This window comes from Elgaria multicarinata, chromosome 22 (genome assembly GCF_023053635.1).
Source record: "Elgaria multicarinata webbii isolate HBS135686 ecotype San Diego chromosome 22, rElgMul1.1.pri, whole genome shotgun sequence".
Classification (NCBI taxonomy): Eukaryota; Metazoa; Chordata; class Lepidosauria; order Squamata; family Anguidae; genus Elgaria; species Elgaria multicarinata.
In genome coordinates, this window is record NC_086192.1 from 12163294 (window position 1) to 12181070 (window position 17777).

The window sequence follows — 17777 nt, forward strand, 5'->3', positions numbered from 1 at the left end:
AACGTTCCTGCGGCAGAGGGCGAGGTGGTGGGGGCATGCATCTGTGCTCAGTTCAGGAACAGGGAAAACTTTGGGAGGCTCACAGGCAGCCACCGGGCACAGAATTAGGCAATGCATGCTGTGCAGAGGGCTAAAAAAAGGCAGGCCGTTGGTCACGGCTAATACAAAGACTGCTACAGCCAATATAAAGTAGACAACACGCGAACCCACGGTTCAACAAACAACCCATGGTTCAAAAATACAACAACCCATAACCACCGAGTGTGGGTTAATGTGTTGTGTGCACAGCCCCAATGTTAACCTCCGTCCGTCCTGGGGCTGCTAATTTCTCACCCTACACATACGAGTAGAATAATAAGCAGCCCAAGGACGGAGAGAAGTTTTAAAACATTGGGGCTGTACACACAACACGTTCTTTCGAACCACGGGTTGGTTGTTGAACCGTGGGGTTAGCGTGTTGTCTGAACGCTGGACATTTTCCTCGGATGTAGCTTGTTTTTCTCAAACAAGCCACCTTGAGAACCAAGGGTTTGTGGTTCGTTTGTTCAGGGTTGTAAACTAGGCACACTCTGGAAAATGTCCTGGGTTCAGACAACATGCTAACCTATGGTTCAACAAACAGGCCCCACTCAACCATTAGCCTGTTGTGTGAACCACCCCAATATCTTTGTTCAGACCTTTTCCAAAGTATGCATTAGGGCGCGTCTTGCTTCAGGGGCGTGGCTGAAAGGCCTCAGCTCCAAATTTGAACAAAGCGAAGCAAAAGGAGACCGGCAGCCCTGCTATGGATGGAGTCTGTGACCGAATGCAGGCTCGCTGGCCAGATTATTATTATTTTCTTCCGTTGCACCCTCAGCTTTGCCAGCCTGATGAAGAGTTCTGGAGAAATCAAGTTAAAGCTGCAGGAGCTATACTAGAGTGACCAGATTTAAAAGAGGGCAGGGCACCTGCAGCTTTAAGCATTGTGATGAAGAGGAAATTTCACCAGGTGAATATACAAAGGACACCTGCTGAAATTCCCTTTTCAATACAACTGTTAAAGGTACAGGAGCCCTGTCCTCCTTTTCATATGGTCACCCTAAGAGGAGAAGGAGAAGAAGAAGAAGAAGAGGGAGGAGGAGGAGGAGGAGGAGGAGACGGCGATCCGTGCACGCCTTCCTTATTTTGCAAACACCTCCGAACCCCATTTTTGTTCCCTGCCAAAAAAAAAAAAACACCAACTCCGGGCGTTGCTCCGCCCCCTGGACTACATCTCCCAAGATGCTCCGCTCCCGCGCGCATGCCCCCTGCAGCTCCGTTTGAGTGGCAAGTTGTTTGTTACATTGTGAAACACCATTAGTTCTTCTGTACTCTGAGCTTGCAATTCCCCTTTTCCATCTTCTGCCCCTGTTTTTTTTTTCCTCTCCTCCTTTTTCCTCTTCTTTTTTTCTCTCCCCACCCCTCTGCCATAGCTTGCAGTATTGCCTAATTTCTTTTTTTTTAAAAAAAATCCTTCGTTCATCCCCTTTTCAAAGTCTATATATATATATATATATATATTTCTCTCTCTCTCTCTCTGCCTGCGCTGGAGACGTAAAAGGAAGAGGGTGGAAAAATACCCCGTGGACAAAGGAGAAGACCCAGGCACACCACCCACCAGAGAACCCAAAACGAATGAACTACAAATGAGAAAAAGAAAAAAAAGATGGAATTGCACATTTTAGAGCACCGCTTAAAAGTAGCGAGCGTAGCCAAAGAGCGTATCCAGATGTTTACCTATGGCTTGATCAAACTGGCTTTCCTCTCCTCCAAGACCAGGTAAGTGGGCACCTTTAGGAATCCATTCATTCATTCACAATCACAATCATCACAATAATAACAATAACAATCATGTATCTTCAAAGGACAAGAGGGATATTGCCATGGAATGGGTGTGGGGGGATGTGGATTAATTCAGATGCAAGAATCAAGGTTGAAGGGGTTTGGGTCGGGGGGGGGGCTGCAAACCCACCTCCCCACTTTACCTCTTTTCCCTACCTCCTTTTCCTCTTCAAGGATTGCAACCTTTTTCATTTTGTTGCCTCTTTACCTAAAGCAACACAGCCTGAGTTTTTGCACAAACACGCCCCCTTCTTTCCCCCCCCCCACCATCCCTTCCCTTGTAGTCATTTTATTCTGCTTGCAAAGAGGTTGATGAATAAACACAGCGCTTAGAATGCCTTCCCCCCCCTTTTTAAGTTTAAAAAGGAACGATTAAAGAGGTTTAAGTGTGTGTGTGTGTTTTTGCACACGCACAAAAAGAGGACCAACAAGGCAATCCATCACAACAAAGAAAAGCGTCAAGAAAGGGAGGAGGCAAATGGGAGGGATATTTGTGTGTGTGTGTGTGTGTTACACACATTTTACTTCTTGCACTTAAAATCCTGCGGTTAGTTCAATGGAGTGTTTATTGCAAAATATACTTGTGGGGGGGAGCGATATCTTGGACTCCCTGCAACATGCTCTTATTTTCTTTCTGGTTTTTTTTGGGGGGGGGGCGGGATAATGTTCTTTGGAGAAGCCTTTTCTAAAAGGAAAAAAACACACACAAATGAAGTTAAAGGTTCTGGCCAGATGTAGTGCAACATCTCTTTAAAAACAACAAGGCACAACATTGTACGATGAGTGAAATGAATGGATTTTTTTTTTCCCCTGTTGAAAATAATTTGATTTGCGAATGCCTAGTAAATCCAAGGCTGAGCCTCTACCATAATGCAGATAGATGAGGAGGTTAAGAGGAATCATGTTTGAACTGAGGAATCATGTTTAAACTTCACGTTGTCGTCGTTGTTTTCAGCCTGGACAATGACATGTTTTTGCATGGCTTCTTAGGAGCCCACTTCAAAATAAAAACATTTTTAATAACCGCACACCCCTGTTTGCCCTAGGGGAGACTGCTAATAAAGTGTGTGTGTTTTAAAACTGAATTGCAGGTTTGCAATGCAAGGAAAGCTTTGCTTTTCGTCCCGTCTTAATAATGTGGCAGAATGAATGGGCATCTCTGCAGTTTCGTTTGGTTACTGCCCCTTTATCACGAGTTAAAACTTCACTGCTGTTGAAATGTTCCCCCTGTTTTCTAGCTTGGCGTTGACGTGGTTTTGCTGTGATGTTTTCCCTTCTGCCTTGTTTACGGCGTCTCTTGGTTGGCTCAACAGAGTGTAATGCCTAAAATACAACACAATACATGCAGTTCCTTTTTGCTGATGGACGGCGACAAATTCACTTGGTTGCAAATTCACTTGGCAGTTTTTGGGGGGCAGGGAAGGGAGGAAAGGAATCCCAAAGGCTTTTGAAATGTCACCAATAACCTTTAAATCCTTCTCATCTCAAAATATTGCGTTCTGGACTGCAACACAATGGTCTCGTTGTATCCTAGCTTAGCAAATGATGAATACGCGGAAACGTTTTCGTAAAGGAGTCAACAAAAAAGTTACAAAGGGTCTGGTAATATCGGTCACGGTTTCTCAGCGTTTCTAATTAGCGTGGAAAGCCATGGTCTCAGTTTGAGTATTGCGTCCAGTTCTGGGCACCACACTTCAAGAAGGACGCAGACAAGCTGGAAGGGGTTCAGGGGAGGGCAACCAAGATGATCAGGGGTCCGGAAACAAAGTCCTGTGAAGAGAGACTGAAAGGGAGGTTAGACTCAATGGCCTTATAGGCCCCTTCCAACTCTACTATTCTATGATTCTGTGAACTGGGCAGGTTTAGCCTGGAGAAGAGAAGACTGAGGGGAGACATGGGAGCACTTTTCAAATACTTGACAGGTTGTCACACAGAGGAGGGCCAGGATCTCTTCTCGATCCTCCCAGAGTGCAGGACACGGAATAATGGGCTCAAGTTAAAGGAAGCCAGATTCCGGCTGGACATCAGGAAAAGCTTCCTGACTGTTAGAGCAGTATGACAATGAAATCAGTTACCTAGGAAGGTTGTGGGCTCTCCCACACTGGAGGCCTTCAAGAGGCAGCTGGACAAGCATCTGTCAAGGATGCTTTAGGGTGGATTCCTGCTTTGAGCCGGGGGTTGGACTCAATGGCCTTGTAGGCCCCTTCCAACTCTGCTATTCTATGATTGTCTCTAAAATGGAAGTGTAAGTGACCCACCTTGCAGGGTCCTTGTGAAGCAATTGTTGTCATTTGCCTGGCTTGATTCTCACTTTATGGGAAGATTTGCTTGGTGCCTCCAATAACCTTAGTCCTATTATAGAAGGGCCAGAAGATATGAGGAACAAAATAAAGTGGTAAAGTAATGCCTGGACTATGGTACTTCAGATGAAGGGTGCATGAAAAACAACCTCCTTGTAGAAAAACAGAATGCCTGGAAAAGACGAGGCTAAACACTTTTCCCTCTATGGGCAGAGAAGTGTGTGTTTTGCCACCCATGGAAAGCATTTAAGCATCCAATCTGCAGCCTTACGTGGTACAGCCAGAAATTGCTGCGTTAAAACTTGATTCCGTTGGACGCATAAACTGGCCAGTAGAATTCTGGGTTGTACCAATTCAGATTGTAGCGGGGGGGGGGGGGTCATATTTTTGAATGCCCCTGTTCATTGATTTCTAATTAAAACAAACACACTCAAGTTAAATGCCAAGTTCTACATCTAGGAAATAGAAACCAAAGGCACAGTTACACGATGGGAGATACTTGGCTCAGTAGTACTACAAATGAGAAGGATCTTGGAATTGTTGTAGATCACAAGCTGAATATGAGCCAACAGTGTGATGTGGCTGCAAAAAAAGCAAAGGCTATTTTGAAGTATAGCTTCCAAATCACACAAGGTACTGGTTCTCCTCTATTCGGCCCTGGTTAGGCCTCATCTAGAGTATTGCGTCCACTTCTGGTCTCCACACTTCAAGAAGAACACAGACAAACTGGAGCGTGTTCAGAGGAGGGCAGCCAGGAGGATCAGGGGTCTGGAAACAAAGCCCTATGAAGAGAGACTGAAAGAACTGGGCATGTTTAGCCTGGAGAAGAGAAGATTGAGGGGAGACAGGATAGCACTCTTCAAATACTTAAAAGGTTGTCACACAGAGGAGGGCCAGGATCTCTTCTCGATCCTCCCAGAGTGCAGGACGCGGAATAACGGGCTCAAGTTAAAGGAAGCCAGATTCCGGCAGGACATCAGGAAAAACATCCTGACTGTTAGAGCAGTACAACAATGGAACTAGTTACCTATTGACATTGTAGTGTGGGAGAGCCCGCAACCTCCCTAGGTAACTGGTTCCATTGTCGTACTGCTCTAACAGTCAGGAAGTTTTTCCTGATGTCCAGCCGGAATCTGGCTCCCTGTAACTTGAGCCCGTTATTCCGGGGGACCGTGGACGGACGCAGGTAAGGGAGAGGAGGGAGGGGGGGTTACCAGGCCCTGCCGCTGTCACCGCATGGGCGACAGCGACAGCGGCAGGGCCCGGTAAACCCCACTTACCTTTCTTGCGGAGCTCCAGATCGAGGCGAAGGATCCGCCTTCACCTCGATCCTCTTCGCAACGCTCCGCCGGCCCCCCAATCCTCTTCGCCTCCGCCTTAAGGGTAGACGAAGCCCCCCCGCTCCGCTCCTGCTTCTCCGGTTCGAGGAGAAGCGGAGCACATCCCTAATTTAAATCACATTGATTTAAATCAAATCCACCCTGCGGTCGACGGTGTTAAACTTCCCTTAAACATGGGAGCTCAATGGGCAGGTTGTCATAGGAAGGCCTCTCGTTTTTCCTTCTCTGTCTTCCCTTCACGCAAACGCTGGGTGGGTGGAGGAACAGCCCCAAAATTGCAGCCGGAATCCAGACATGGTGGGTCGCCTGCCAACACTTATGGCTTTCTGTCGGTTGCAGCGGTTCGTCTCCTGGGTGCAAAACACATGAAGCGAAGCACATTTTCACCAACTTTGCCGTAGCCCCACCCCAGTTCCCCCCAAGTCCCGCAATTGCTCCCCAGTGTACGCTTAGCCCGTTCTGAATACTCCCATTTACCCAAGGCTTTGTACATATTGACCCGAGAAACTGTGCCATAAATAAGTTTATTCTGGACTCCTGGGCAAAAAGAGACGCAAATATCGCATTGCACAGACTGTTCTTCGCTTTCTCCTGGAAAAACAAGGCTATTAAGAAAGAGGCAAAGAGTCAGGTTTTACCGGAATGGAAGGGTTGTGGAGAGGAGCGTCCAAAGTTCTGTGTCTGAGTGGGGACTAGGAGCCAGCCTTGTTGTCAGATTTAGAGCAAGAGGCGGAGAAGGAAGCCATACTTGCGAACTCGCTGCAAATCGCTGCAGATCACCACCAAACTGGGGAAGACCGAATGGGCAACGAAATTCGCCAATTATACTTTTGCTATTTTCAAACGAAACGGTGGTCCCATTTGAAAATGTATTTCATGAAACGCCGGCCGTTTCACTGGATGGGATGTGGGGTGCGGGGGGAGAGAGATTGTCCGAGATGTCTGCTCCCGTTGACACTGCCTCTGGGATTTGCAGCGAGTTCACAAGTATGGCTTCCTTCTCCGCCTCTTGCTCTAGATCTGACAACAAGGCTGGCTCCTAGTCCCCACTCAGACACAGAACCCCACTGGGTGACTTTGGGCCAGTCACAGACTCTCAGCAACCTACCTCACAGGGTTGTTGTGAGGATAAATTATTATTATTATTATTTATTACATTTATATACCGCCCCATAGCCGAAGCTCTCTGGGCGGTTTGCAAAAGTTTAAAACAGTGAACGTTAAAAAGAAATATACAAAATTTAAAACCATAAAAAGTATTAAATACAAATAAAATACATTTAAAACAACTGTCCTGGGGTCAGTTAAAAAGCTCAGCATAGGCTGTTAAATGCCTGGGAGAAGAGAAAGGACTTGACCTGGCGCCGAAAAGATAACAATGTTGGCATCAGGTGGGCATTGTCAGGGAGATCATTCTATAATTGAGGGGCCACCACTGAGAAGGCCCTCTCCCTTGTTGCCACTCTCTGAGCTTCCCTCAGGGTAGGCGCCCAGAGGAGGACCTTAGATGTTGAGCGTAGTGTACGGGTAGGTTCATGTCGGAAGAGGCGTTCCGTCAGGTGTGGTGGTCCCAAGCCGTGTAAGGATAACGTGGAGTGAAGGAGGATTATGTACGCCGCCTTGGGTTCCTTGGAGGGGAAAAAAATGGTGGGATTTAATTGAAATAAATACATAAATAAAAATATATGAGCAGAGGATTCCGGAAGGCAGACTAAGTTTAGAAGGAGAACCCCAAGTTCTGAAAAACCCCAGGGCCTTTTGAGTTACACCTGCTGCCCCATGTGGCAAGTGGGGTTCTCCATTTTCACCCATAACCAAGAGACCCAGCTAAGGGGATTGTCCTGCGTGCCTCGCCTCGATATATTGAAAATCGTGGAGGCCAGGAGCTCAGCTGTTCCAAGATACAGATCTGTTTCCTCTGCTGCAGTATTGATTGCACACGTACGTCTCTCGGCCGGCCAGGCCAAATGCCTTGCATCCCGAGCTACTTCTAGCAATGCTTGGAAATGCAAGGGACCCGATCCGCTGCACAGCGGTCATTGACGGGATTCAACAGTGTTCAGGCTTTCCTAGGCGGGTTTCTTGTTGACATGGTTGCTGTTTTTTTAATTTATTAAATTTAAAATTATTATTTGATTTACCCTGGAGAAGAGAAGATTGAGGAGAGACATGATAGCACTCTTCAAATACTTAAAAGGCTGTCACACAGAGGAGGGCCAGGATCTCTTCTCCATCCTCCCAGAGTGCAGGACACGGAATAACGGGCTCAAGTTAAAGGAAGCCAGATTCCGGCTGGACATCAGGAAAAACGTCCTGACTGTTAGAGCAGTACGACAATGGAATCAGTTACCTAGGGAGGTTGTGGGCTCTCCCACACTAGAGGCCTTCAAGAGGCAGCTGGACAACCTTCTGTCAGGGATGCTTTAGGGTGGATTCCTGCATTGAGCAGGGGGTTGGACTTGATGGCCTTGTAGGCCCCTTCTAACTCTGCTATTCTATGATTCTATGATTTAAACATAATTTGCACTCCAATCTTGCATTCCAGGGTTTTGTCTTGTCATCGGAATGTGAGAACTGTGCCAGCACCAGCCACCATTTAGTTTCCCAAAGCGTAACGTCCCAGATGTTCGGTTGTCCCATTGCATTGTGGGTAAAAAAAAAAAAAGGCAAATTCACCGCCCCACTGACATCAGAGCTGGAAAACACCACTGCCCAATCCTTTATAATACACATTTTTAGTGCAAATCTGTGACCTCTTTTATCCTCTCTCTCTCTGGCCATAGCTAGACCTAAGGTTTATCCCAGGATCATCCCGGGTTCATCCCTGCCTGAGAACTGGATGCCCTGTGTGGCACTTAGATGAACAGGTTTGACCCCAGGACAATCCTGGGATAAACCTTAGGTCTAGCTACGGCCTCTCTCTCTCTCTTCGGCAATGCAGAAGTGGCTGGCTACATAGCTTGCTTCTCAAGTGCTCTTCTGGAACCAGTAGCTACGTGAGAGCAAGTATGTAGCCAATTGTGAAGCTGTCATGAATGCTCAGATCCCTTTCATGGCTTCAGTTGTATTTTTGTTTTAAAAGAATAAGGGCATTAGTTCTTCATGGACTTGTAGAATCATAGAATAGTAGAGTTGGAAGGGGCTTGTAAGGCCATCGAGTCCAACCCCCTGCTCAATGCAGGAATCCACCCTAAAGCATCCCTGACAGAGGGTTGTCCAGCTGCCTCTTGAAGGCTTCTAGTGTGGGAGAGACCACAACCTTCCTAGGTAACTGGTTCCATTGTCGTACTGCTCTAACAGTCAGGAAGTTTTTCCTGATGTCCAGCTGGAATCTGGCTTCCTGTCACTTGAGCCTGTTATTCCGTGTCCTACACTCTGGGAGGATCGAGAAGAGATCCTGGCCCTCCATTGTGTGACAACCTTTTAAGTATTTGAAGAGTGCTATTATATCTCCCCTCAGTCTTCTCTTCTCCAGGCTAAACATGCCCAGTTGTTTCAGTCTCTCCTCATAGGGCTTTGTTTCCAGACCCCTGACCATCCTGGTTGCCCTCCTCTGAACATGCTTCAGCTTGTCTGCGTCCTTCTTGAAGTGTGGAGCCCAGAACTGGACGCAATACTCTAGATGAGGCCTAACCAGGGCCGAATAGAGAGGAACCAGTACCTCACGCGATTTGGAAGCTATACTTCTATGAATACAGCCCAAAATAGCATTTGCCTTTCTTGCAGCCATATCGCACTGTTGGCTCCTATTCAGCTTGTGACCTACAACAATTCCAAGATCCTTCTTGTTTGTAGTCTTGCTGAGCCAAGTATCCCCCTATTCATTTAATTAATGTAGCTGCACTCCATAGCTGGGTGAATCCTTGAGTTCTTGACCTTTGCATGAAAGCTGAGCTCAAGTATTCATCGAAGAGTCCCAACCACCTCCTCTTCCTTCATCTCAGTGGTTCCACCACTGAGGTGGTCATCCAAAGTTCCATGTATGAATCACTTCTTCCTGGCTCTTTTTTAGCATCTTCCTAGCTGAGCTCTTCTTTTTTCTTGCTGTTTTTTTTTTGGGGGGGGGGGGGGAAGGGAAACAGGATCTCTGTTTGCTCACTGTGACAAAACTACCACCAGAGGTGGGAGATGGTGACTCAGGCTGCTATTCTTAACTCACTGATCCAGGAGTAAATCCCATTGAATACACTGGGGCTGATATCTGAGTAAACATGCTGTAAACCAGTGAATTGGTGCTAGGCCAAAGCCTCCTGGACTTGGGGGGTGCTTCAAAAATGGCATTTCCCCCCGCTAGACATATAAGAACATCAGAAGTGCCCTGATGCTGGATCAGACCAAGGGTCCATCTAGTCCAGCACTCTGTTCACACAGTGGCCAACCAGCCATCGGCTAGGGATGAATAAGCAGGAGATGGTGCAACAGCACCCTCCCACCCATGTTCCCCAGCAACTGGTGCACACAGGCTTCCTGCCTCAAATACTGGAGATAGCACACAACCATCAGGGCTAGTAGCCATGGATAGCCTTTGCCTCCAGGAATTTATCCACCCCCCTTTTAAAGCCATCCAAATGGGTGGCCATCACCACATCTTGTGGTAGTGAGTTCCATAATTTAACTCTGCACTGTGTGAAGAAGTCCTTCCTTTTATTCGTCCTGGATCTCCCACCCATCAGCTTCATGGGATGACCCCATTGGGTTCTAGTATTTTGAGAGACGGAGAAAAATGTCTCCCTGTCCACATTCTCCATACCATGCATAATTTTGTCCACCTCTATCATGCCATCAGAAGAGCCCTGCTGGATCACACCAAGGGTCCATCTAGAGCAGCATTCACACATTGGCCAAACAGCCATTGACCAAGAACCCAACAGCACCCTCCCGACCATGTTCCCCAGCAACTGGGGAATATAGGCGTCTGATAAGCTGGCACATGTAAAATCGTGTAAGCATCTCATAGATGTGTCTATCTGGCTACGGTTAGGGTGGCCATGTGTTCTGCTTGATAGAGTACAGTCCTCTGTTTGAAAGGCGGTCCAGTCCAAGTCTGCTTTCAAGACAAAGGAGGCTTGAAGTTGATCGTTCACAATGCCAGAGGCATTGTATATATACTGTATATTTTTTCTGTTTAGATTCTAGTAGTAATGTCTGTATTTGCATCTGTGTCTAAATTAGCATGTGTAAATTTTATGAAAATCGGTGTGGTCGTGGTCCGCTCTTCTTTCTTTTTCTTTTTTGGGTGTTGCGTTTCTCCTTTCTCAGCAACGTGTAAGAGGCTACCCTCACTAGGATGCAATCTGTCACCCACTTGAAGAAACCTTTCAGCCTAGGCGTAGCTACTTAGAAGTAAATCCCTCTGAGTTCAGTGGATGCTTCTCTGGTGGGATTGCAACAATTTCTAAGAGTTCTAATCAGTTAATAGATTCAAGGCGCAAGTTTAGAGAGGACAAGAAATGCCTGGAGTGGCAGGCCTTTTTTCTGTCTAAACTTGCATAGGATTATTATTATTATTATTTATTTATTTATTTATTTATTTATATAGCACCATCAATGTACATGGTGCTGTACAGAGTAGAACAGTAAATAGCAAGACCCTGCCGCATAGGCTTACATTCTAATAAAATCATAATAAAACAATAAGGAGGGGAAGAGAATGCAAACAGGCACAGGGTAGGGTAAACAGGCACTGGGTAGGGTAAAACTAACAGTATAAAGTCAGAACAAAATCAAGTTTTAAAAGCTTTAGGATTGCACCCTAAATCTGGCATATGTCTGCATATGAGAAAAGTCAATTGTTTTAAAGAAAATAACATTATTAGGGGATGCATGCATATGTTGGCAGCAAGCACTATCTTGGAAGAAGCATTTTCCCACACACAGTGAGACAGTGTGGCTTGCTGCCTGCAGTTTTTAAAAGTACATTTCTTAAAAGAAATAAGGAAAAATATATATAAACATCTGCCTGATTAATCCTGATACATCTTTTTAGTGAATCAAAGTGTGTGTGTGTGTGTGTGCATGTTATTGATGTCACAGCTCTATAGAACAGACCCTTCCCAATCTCATCCTCCAGGTGCATTGGACTATTTTATTTATTTATTATTTATTCATTACATTTTTATACCGCCCCATAGCCGAAGCTCTCTGGGCGGTTCACAAAAATTAAAACCATAATAAAACAACCAACATGTTAAAAGCACAATTACAAAATACAGTATAAAAAGCACAACCAGGATAAAACCACACAGCAAAATTGATATAAGATTAAAATACAGAGTTAGAACAGTCAAATTTAAATTTAAAATTCAGTGATAAAATACTGAGAGAATAAAAAGGTCTTCAGCTGGCGACGAAAGCAGTACAGTGTAGGCGCCAGGCGGACCTCTCTGGGGAGCTCGTTCCACAGCCGGGGTGCCACAGCGGAGAAGGCCCTGCTCCTAGTAGCCACCTGCCTCACTTCCTTTGGCAGGGGCTCATGGAGAAGGGCCCCTGTAGATGATCTTAAGGTCCGGGCAGGTACATACAATTCCCATCATCAGCCAGCATGGCCAAAGTTGCAAAACGTGAAAAATTCAAGAAGTGTCCACAATTTTGGCCACCAGAGTACACCTACTCACACACTGTCTATGCAATGGGCGGGGACTTTGGGGTTTCCCTACTCACAACAAGACCCCACATACGTACCCTAGGGTCCCTTCTACAGATGTTGCCCCATGTGAATGTCCATCAGAAGTGTATTCAGTGCCCACTTCCTCCCAAGTAAGTTCATCGGGTTGCAGACTTAACCTGCAGTCCTAAGAACACCTACAAAAGAGTAAGTCCCATTGAAAACGACACATTGGGCTTGACTTCAACATGCGTAGAACTTCAGTGAACAACCAGTAGCTGAAGCGCCTCATCGCCTCTTCTCCCCTCTTTTTTCAGGTGCAAGTTCTTCAGCCTGACGGAGACCCCTGAGGACTATACCATCATCGTGGATGAAGAAGGCTTTCTAGGTGAGCTTTCGAAGCGTTCCCCCACTCTTCCGCCTCTGTTCTAGCTCAGCTCAGCTTTGCGCTCGTCCGAAAAGGTTATAAAACCATTTATATTGTCTTCTATCCCGACTTTCCTCAACCTAGTGCCCTCCAGATTCTTGGAATGCAACTCCCATCAGTCCTGATATCAGGGATGATGGGGGTTGTAGTCCAAAACTCCTGACGGGCACACAGAAAAGCGCCTTGAGGTCTCGGCGTTGGCCGCTTGGAAATTGCCAAAAAAGAGGAAATGTATTTGCAAAAAAGACGACAAAACACGCGGATTTGCATATGCTGATTTATAGGTGTGGATTTGTAAAAGAATGACTAAAATCAGGGTGTGTAGGAAGCCTCAGGAAAGGGAAAATCAGTCAGAGCAAAGATGAAGATCATTGAGGCTTTCGTGCTCCATCCTGGAAAGTTATGAGATTTTCAGTGATGAGGTCTAGAAACTTGAGCTTCTGCAAGTACGGAGTCACTCAGGACAAACTCCTCTGAGTTTACCTTCCTGTGCATGGTCAGGTGTTAGTACAGGCGCATCAACCAATGGAGCATATGAAATGGCAGCTCCGGAGTTGAAATATACTGCAGTTCGAAAAACAGCAAAGGTGCATGTTGATATATTTTTTAAAGCCTTTCCACTTACAAATGTCAGGGATAAATTGTGTGGAAAATTCTTTAAACTAATGGCCTGCGAAATATTCTGCAAAAGCTATTTTCTCCCCTCTGTTCTAATTGCATCTTAAACATTAATAGCCTCAGCAACCGGAGAATCGCACACACACTAATGTCACAGTTCACTTGGAGCAATTTGTTTCATAAGATAATGAACCGTATCAGCAGAAGTTGGAGGAGGAGAACGTGATCAGCCGGTTGTCTTGAAGGAAGGAATTCTGCTGGGCTTACAAGGAGATAGAGTGCAGGACACGGAATAACGGGCTCAAGTGACAGGAAGCCAGATTCCGGCGGGACATCAGGAAAAACGTCCTGACGGTTAGAGCAGTACGACAATGGAACCCGTGACCTAGGGAGGTGGTGGGCTCTCCCACACTAGATGTAGCTGGACAGCCATCTGTCAGGGATGCTTTAGGGTGGATTCCTGCCTTGAGCAGGGGGTTGGACTCGATGGCCTTATAGACCCCTTCCAACTCTACTATTCTATGATTCGCACAGCTCAGAGTTAAATTATGGAATTCACCAACAGAAGATGTAGTGATGGCCACAATTTCTGCATTGGGTGGATTCCTGCACTGAGCAGGGGGTTGGACTCCATGGCCTAATAGGCCCCTTCCAACTCTACTATTCTATGATTCTATGAGTATGGGATAGGATGAGATTTTCGAACACCGCGCATGCTTTTGAGTTCTTAGCACCCCACCTCTGTGTCGTCCTGTAGGATAGTTGTCTGGTCTCTCTGAGTGTAATGCCATCCTTTGTAGTTCATTTATAATGCTGGTGGCAAGGTTCTCAAAAGAGAACTTTCAGCCAGATTTGGAGGGGGTGGTATTGATGGCAGAAGAGGCACCAGAACTTCTTTCTTTTGCTATTTGAAGATCGGGGGGAACCACGGTGGTGTTTCTGGGGACCTCCGTCCATCTGTCTGCCAATTTGCTTCGCCAGTAGAACCCCAGGATGGTGCTACGTTGTGATGTGGCATCATTCCAAACCAGGGGGGACGAACGCCATTGTGGTATAGCATCGTTCCAGTGCTGGATCAGAAAATAAAATGGTGGCCGTCAGCACAGAGCCGGGAAGAGCGCTGTTTGAGTTTGTGCCCTCGCCCTGAAAATGGCTCCAGACCCCTGTTTGTAGAGTTCCCGATCAGGAGGCGGATAATCACGCAGGGCCAAAAAAGAGAGTCAGTGCGTCATCAAAAAGGAGGACCAGAGATAATGCATAAATTTGCAAATGGTAACGCATTTGTGAAGACGCAAATGTGTGGCTGAAATATTTATTATTTTTTTATTATTTATTTATTTAGAATATTTATATACCGCTCCTCATTGAAAAAATTTCGGAGCGGTGTACAAGGTAAAATGAAAATAAAAACAGAATAAAAATAAGCAGAACCCAACGGGTGTTGCACTGACGGGTGTGAAAGCTCACGTGGTGATGCTTTTTCACTTCTAAGGCCCCGCTGCTCTCCCTACGTACACTTCTTATTTACAGTGGTGGCCAAAAATTGTGGACGCTTCTTGAAATGTTCATGTTTTGCAAGTTTGCAGGCTTATAGAAAACGTTCTGTTTCACACAATTCCAATGTTGATATAGCAATGGAAAGGGAATTGAATGCTGAATTCGATACAAAAAACAGAATGCGAATATCTGCAGTGCAAAAAAAGTTACGTTTACTTTAGTCTAAAAACAAACCCTGGTGTGATTGAGTGAAGAAGCGGATTGGAATTGCAAACCCTGCTGGCCAATCGCAGTCCTTGTTCTGGGGACCAGTCACATGGCAGTAGCGGCGATATGTCCTGTTTCAAGTTGGGGAAAGTCAGTTTTGCTGTTTGATCTGGAACTGAAGCGCAGTTGGAGACGTTGTGAATATTGGAAGTATTTCTCAAATTAAAAGTGTACGTACATTTGTCCTAAATAGAGCCATGGCACCAAAGAAAAGAGTTGATTGGACACCCAGGAAAAGAAGCAGGCTGGTTGTATTCCGTGAATCAGGTCTTTCCATTGATATGTAAATATTTGAATTTCGTAAAACGGAGCATTTTCTGTAAGCAGGCAAAGTTGCAAAACATGAAAATTTCAAAAAGGGTCCACCATTTTGACCAGTACTGTATTTATTTATTACATTTATATCCCACCTTTTTGACCTCTAAGGAACCCAAGGCAGCGTACATAATCCTTCTCGTCCTCTCCATTTTATCCTCACAACAACAACCCTGTGAGGTAGGCTGGGCTGAGAGTCTCTGACTGGCCCAAAGTCACCCAGTGGGGTTCTGTGTCCGAGTGGGGACTAGAACCTGGATCTCCCGACTCCCAGTCCAACACCTTAGCCACTACGCCACACTGGCTTCTTGCTCTTTAAGCTGAATTTGAGCTGAGCAGCCCTTCAAAAAGAGGACCGCACACTAGGACACCAGGACACCCTGGCCCGTTTCACTTGAGCAAGGCTTCTGTCTGAAGTTACCCTCAGCCCGTGCTAAGAACCGCATTCGCTGATATTTCCACATAGGTCACTGAAATGTAAACTTTCTCTTTCCTTCCGTGGCTGAAAAAGATGTGCACACTAAAATAATAATAATAATAATAATAATAATAATAATAATAATAATAATAATAATAATAATAATAAATCTGTTGGGACAATTAGAGGAGACTTTGATAGTTAGGGCCAATTTTAAAAATGCATTTTCCTCACCATTTCTGGGAGCCAGTAGTTAATCATTCAGAAATTTCATGGCTCTTGAAGTGTCTGGTTGACTAATAGCATGTCTTTGTAGATCTGGAGTGCGGGTGGCCGAGGGTGTCCCTGCAGGTGTGTTATTTTTAAAAAATTGTTTTCTTGCCCGTTGCATATATTAACTACTGCAGCACCATGAAATTTTGCAAGCAGATTTGCTCGGAGCGATGAAATTCGAGAGATTCAAGGTTACCAGAAGGCCTTTAACTGGAACAGCCCTGCAGTGTTCACCCACATCAGTACGGAGGCCACAAATTCTGTGTTTTAAGTTTTAAACGGAAACCCTGTTCAGATGGCACAGCCAAACCCTGGTTTGAACTTAGTTACAAGATGAGGGATACTTGGCTCAGCAATACTACAAAAAAAAAACTCACCTGCGCACGAGCGCTCCATCTTTTTTTAAAAAAATGGTGGGCGCGACCTCTTCCTCCTAGGATGTCACACGCCGCTTGTAGACAGAGGGGGAGACCTCGCGATAATCATAATAACCATATTGTGAGATCCTCCCTCCTCCGTCGTGCTCGACCCGTCGGTCTAGCCATGGCCTGAGTCTGCTGTTTCTCATGTGACGTCTTTATTTCCTTTTCTGCTTCCCCCCCCCCCCAAACACACACACCCTCCTCCTTCTTCTTCTTCTTCTTCTTCTTCTTCTTCTTCGAACTGGCACCTGTGTCTGAAATAGAAGTGGCCCACAAAAAACCCACCCCGAAACAAAAGAAGACATAGAAGGGGGCGCGTTGCTTGCCTTGGCGTAATTGGCAGCGACGGAGCTGTGAAGTTGGTGTAACAAACAGTCGTCAACAGCCGCCGGGGTGCGATGTGGGATGTCGTCAACACGGTAACAGGGTGGATTAAACGAAAATTAAACGCTGTAGCTGCGGCCGGATTCCAATTTGGGAAAGGGCGGTAGCTCATTGGCTGAGCAACTCCTGTGCGTGCAGAAAGTTGCAGGTTCAATCCCTGGCATCTAGAGGGATGGAAGTCCTGACGCAGGAGAAAACAGCCTCCTGTATCCCTGTCTAACTTAGCTCTTCATTTAGAGCCATGAGGACTGGAAACTTTCTTTATAATTAGGGGAAGGCCTGCAGCAGGGTGGTGCAGCCTGTGCTTCACATGCAAAGGATCCTGGGTTCAATTTTCCAGTGTCCTAAACCCCGGAAAAGTGCTGCCAACCATGGTGGACCATGCTGAGCTAGATATAGGCTGGACACCATGCTGGACATGGAATAACAGGCTCAAATTGCAGGGAGCCAGATTCCGGCTGGACATCAGGAAAAACGTCCTGACTGTTAGAGCAGTATGACAATGGAATCAGTTACCTAGGGAGGTGGTGGGCTCTCCCACACTAGAGGCCTTCAAGAGGCAGCTGGACAACCCTCTGTCAGGGATGCTTTAGGGTGGATTCCTGCATTGAGCAGGGGGTTGGACTCGATGGCCTTGTAGGCCCCCTTCCAACACGTTGTACGTGACAGTGCAAAGCTGCCTCCTCTTTTGGGAAGGAAGTTTTGCAAAGCGTTCGACTGTCTTCGCAGATAGTCCCAGATTCAAGTCCTGGCATAGAGGGACCCAGGCTAAAATCGCCAGGCAAGAGTAACTAACAAAAAGAGCTGAAACTTACAAGAAATAAGTTACATTTTTAAAAAGCAGGGAGGGCTTAAAAAATAAATAAATACATAGCTCCTGTCTTAGGCCTTGTGGACAGTCTGATGCACAGAGCTAGATCGAGCAAAGGTTTTGCTAATGGTTAGGCAGCTGTAGCCATTCATATGGGAGACAACATCTTTTGCGGCATATGTACAAAACACTCCTTTAAACAAATTAAGCGTCACCAGAATTTCTATTTTTGGCCCGGTTA

General features: G+C 46.0%; 1 protein-coding gene across 1 annotated transcript in view; it reads left to right on the plus strand.

Annotated features, from left to right (window-relative positions):
• Positions 1 to 1620: 1620 nt before the first annotated feature.
• CASTOR2 (cytosolic arginine sensor for mTORC1 subunit 2) overlaps positions 1621 to 17777 on the plus strand; it is a 35840-nt gene continuing 19683 nt past the window's right edge. The window contains exons 1-2 of the mRNA XM_063146720.1: positions 1621 to 1797; positions 12422 to 12492. Of these exons, the coding sequence (XP_063002790.1) occupies positions 1685 to 1797; positions 12422 to 12492 (184 nt within the window). The 5' untranslated portion in view covers positions 1621 to 1684. The remainder of the gene's footprint in view (positions 1798 to 12421; positions 12493 to 17777) is intronic.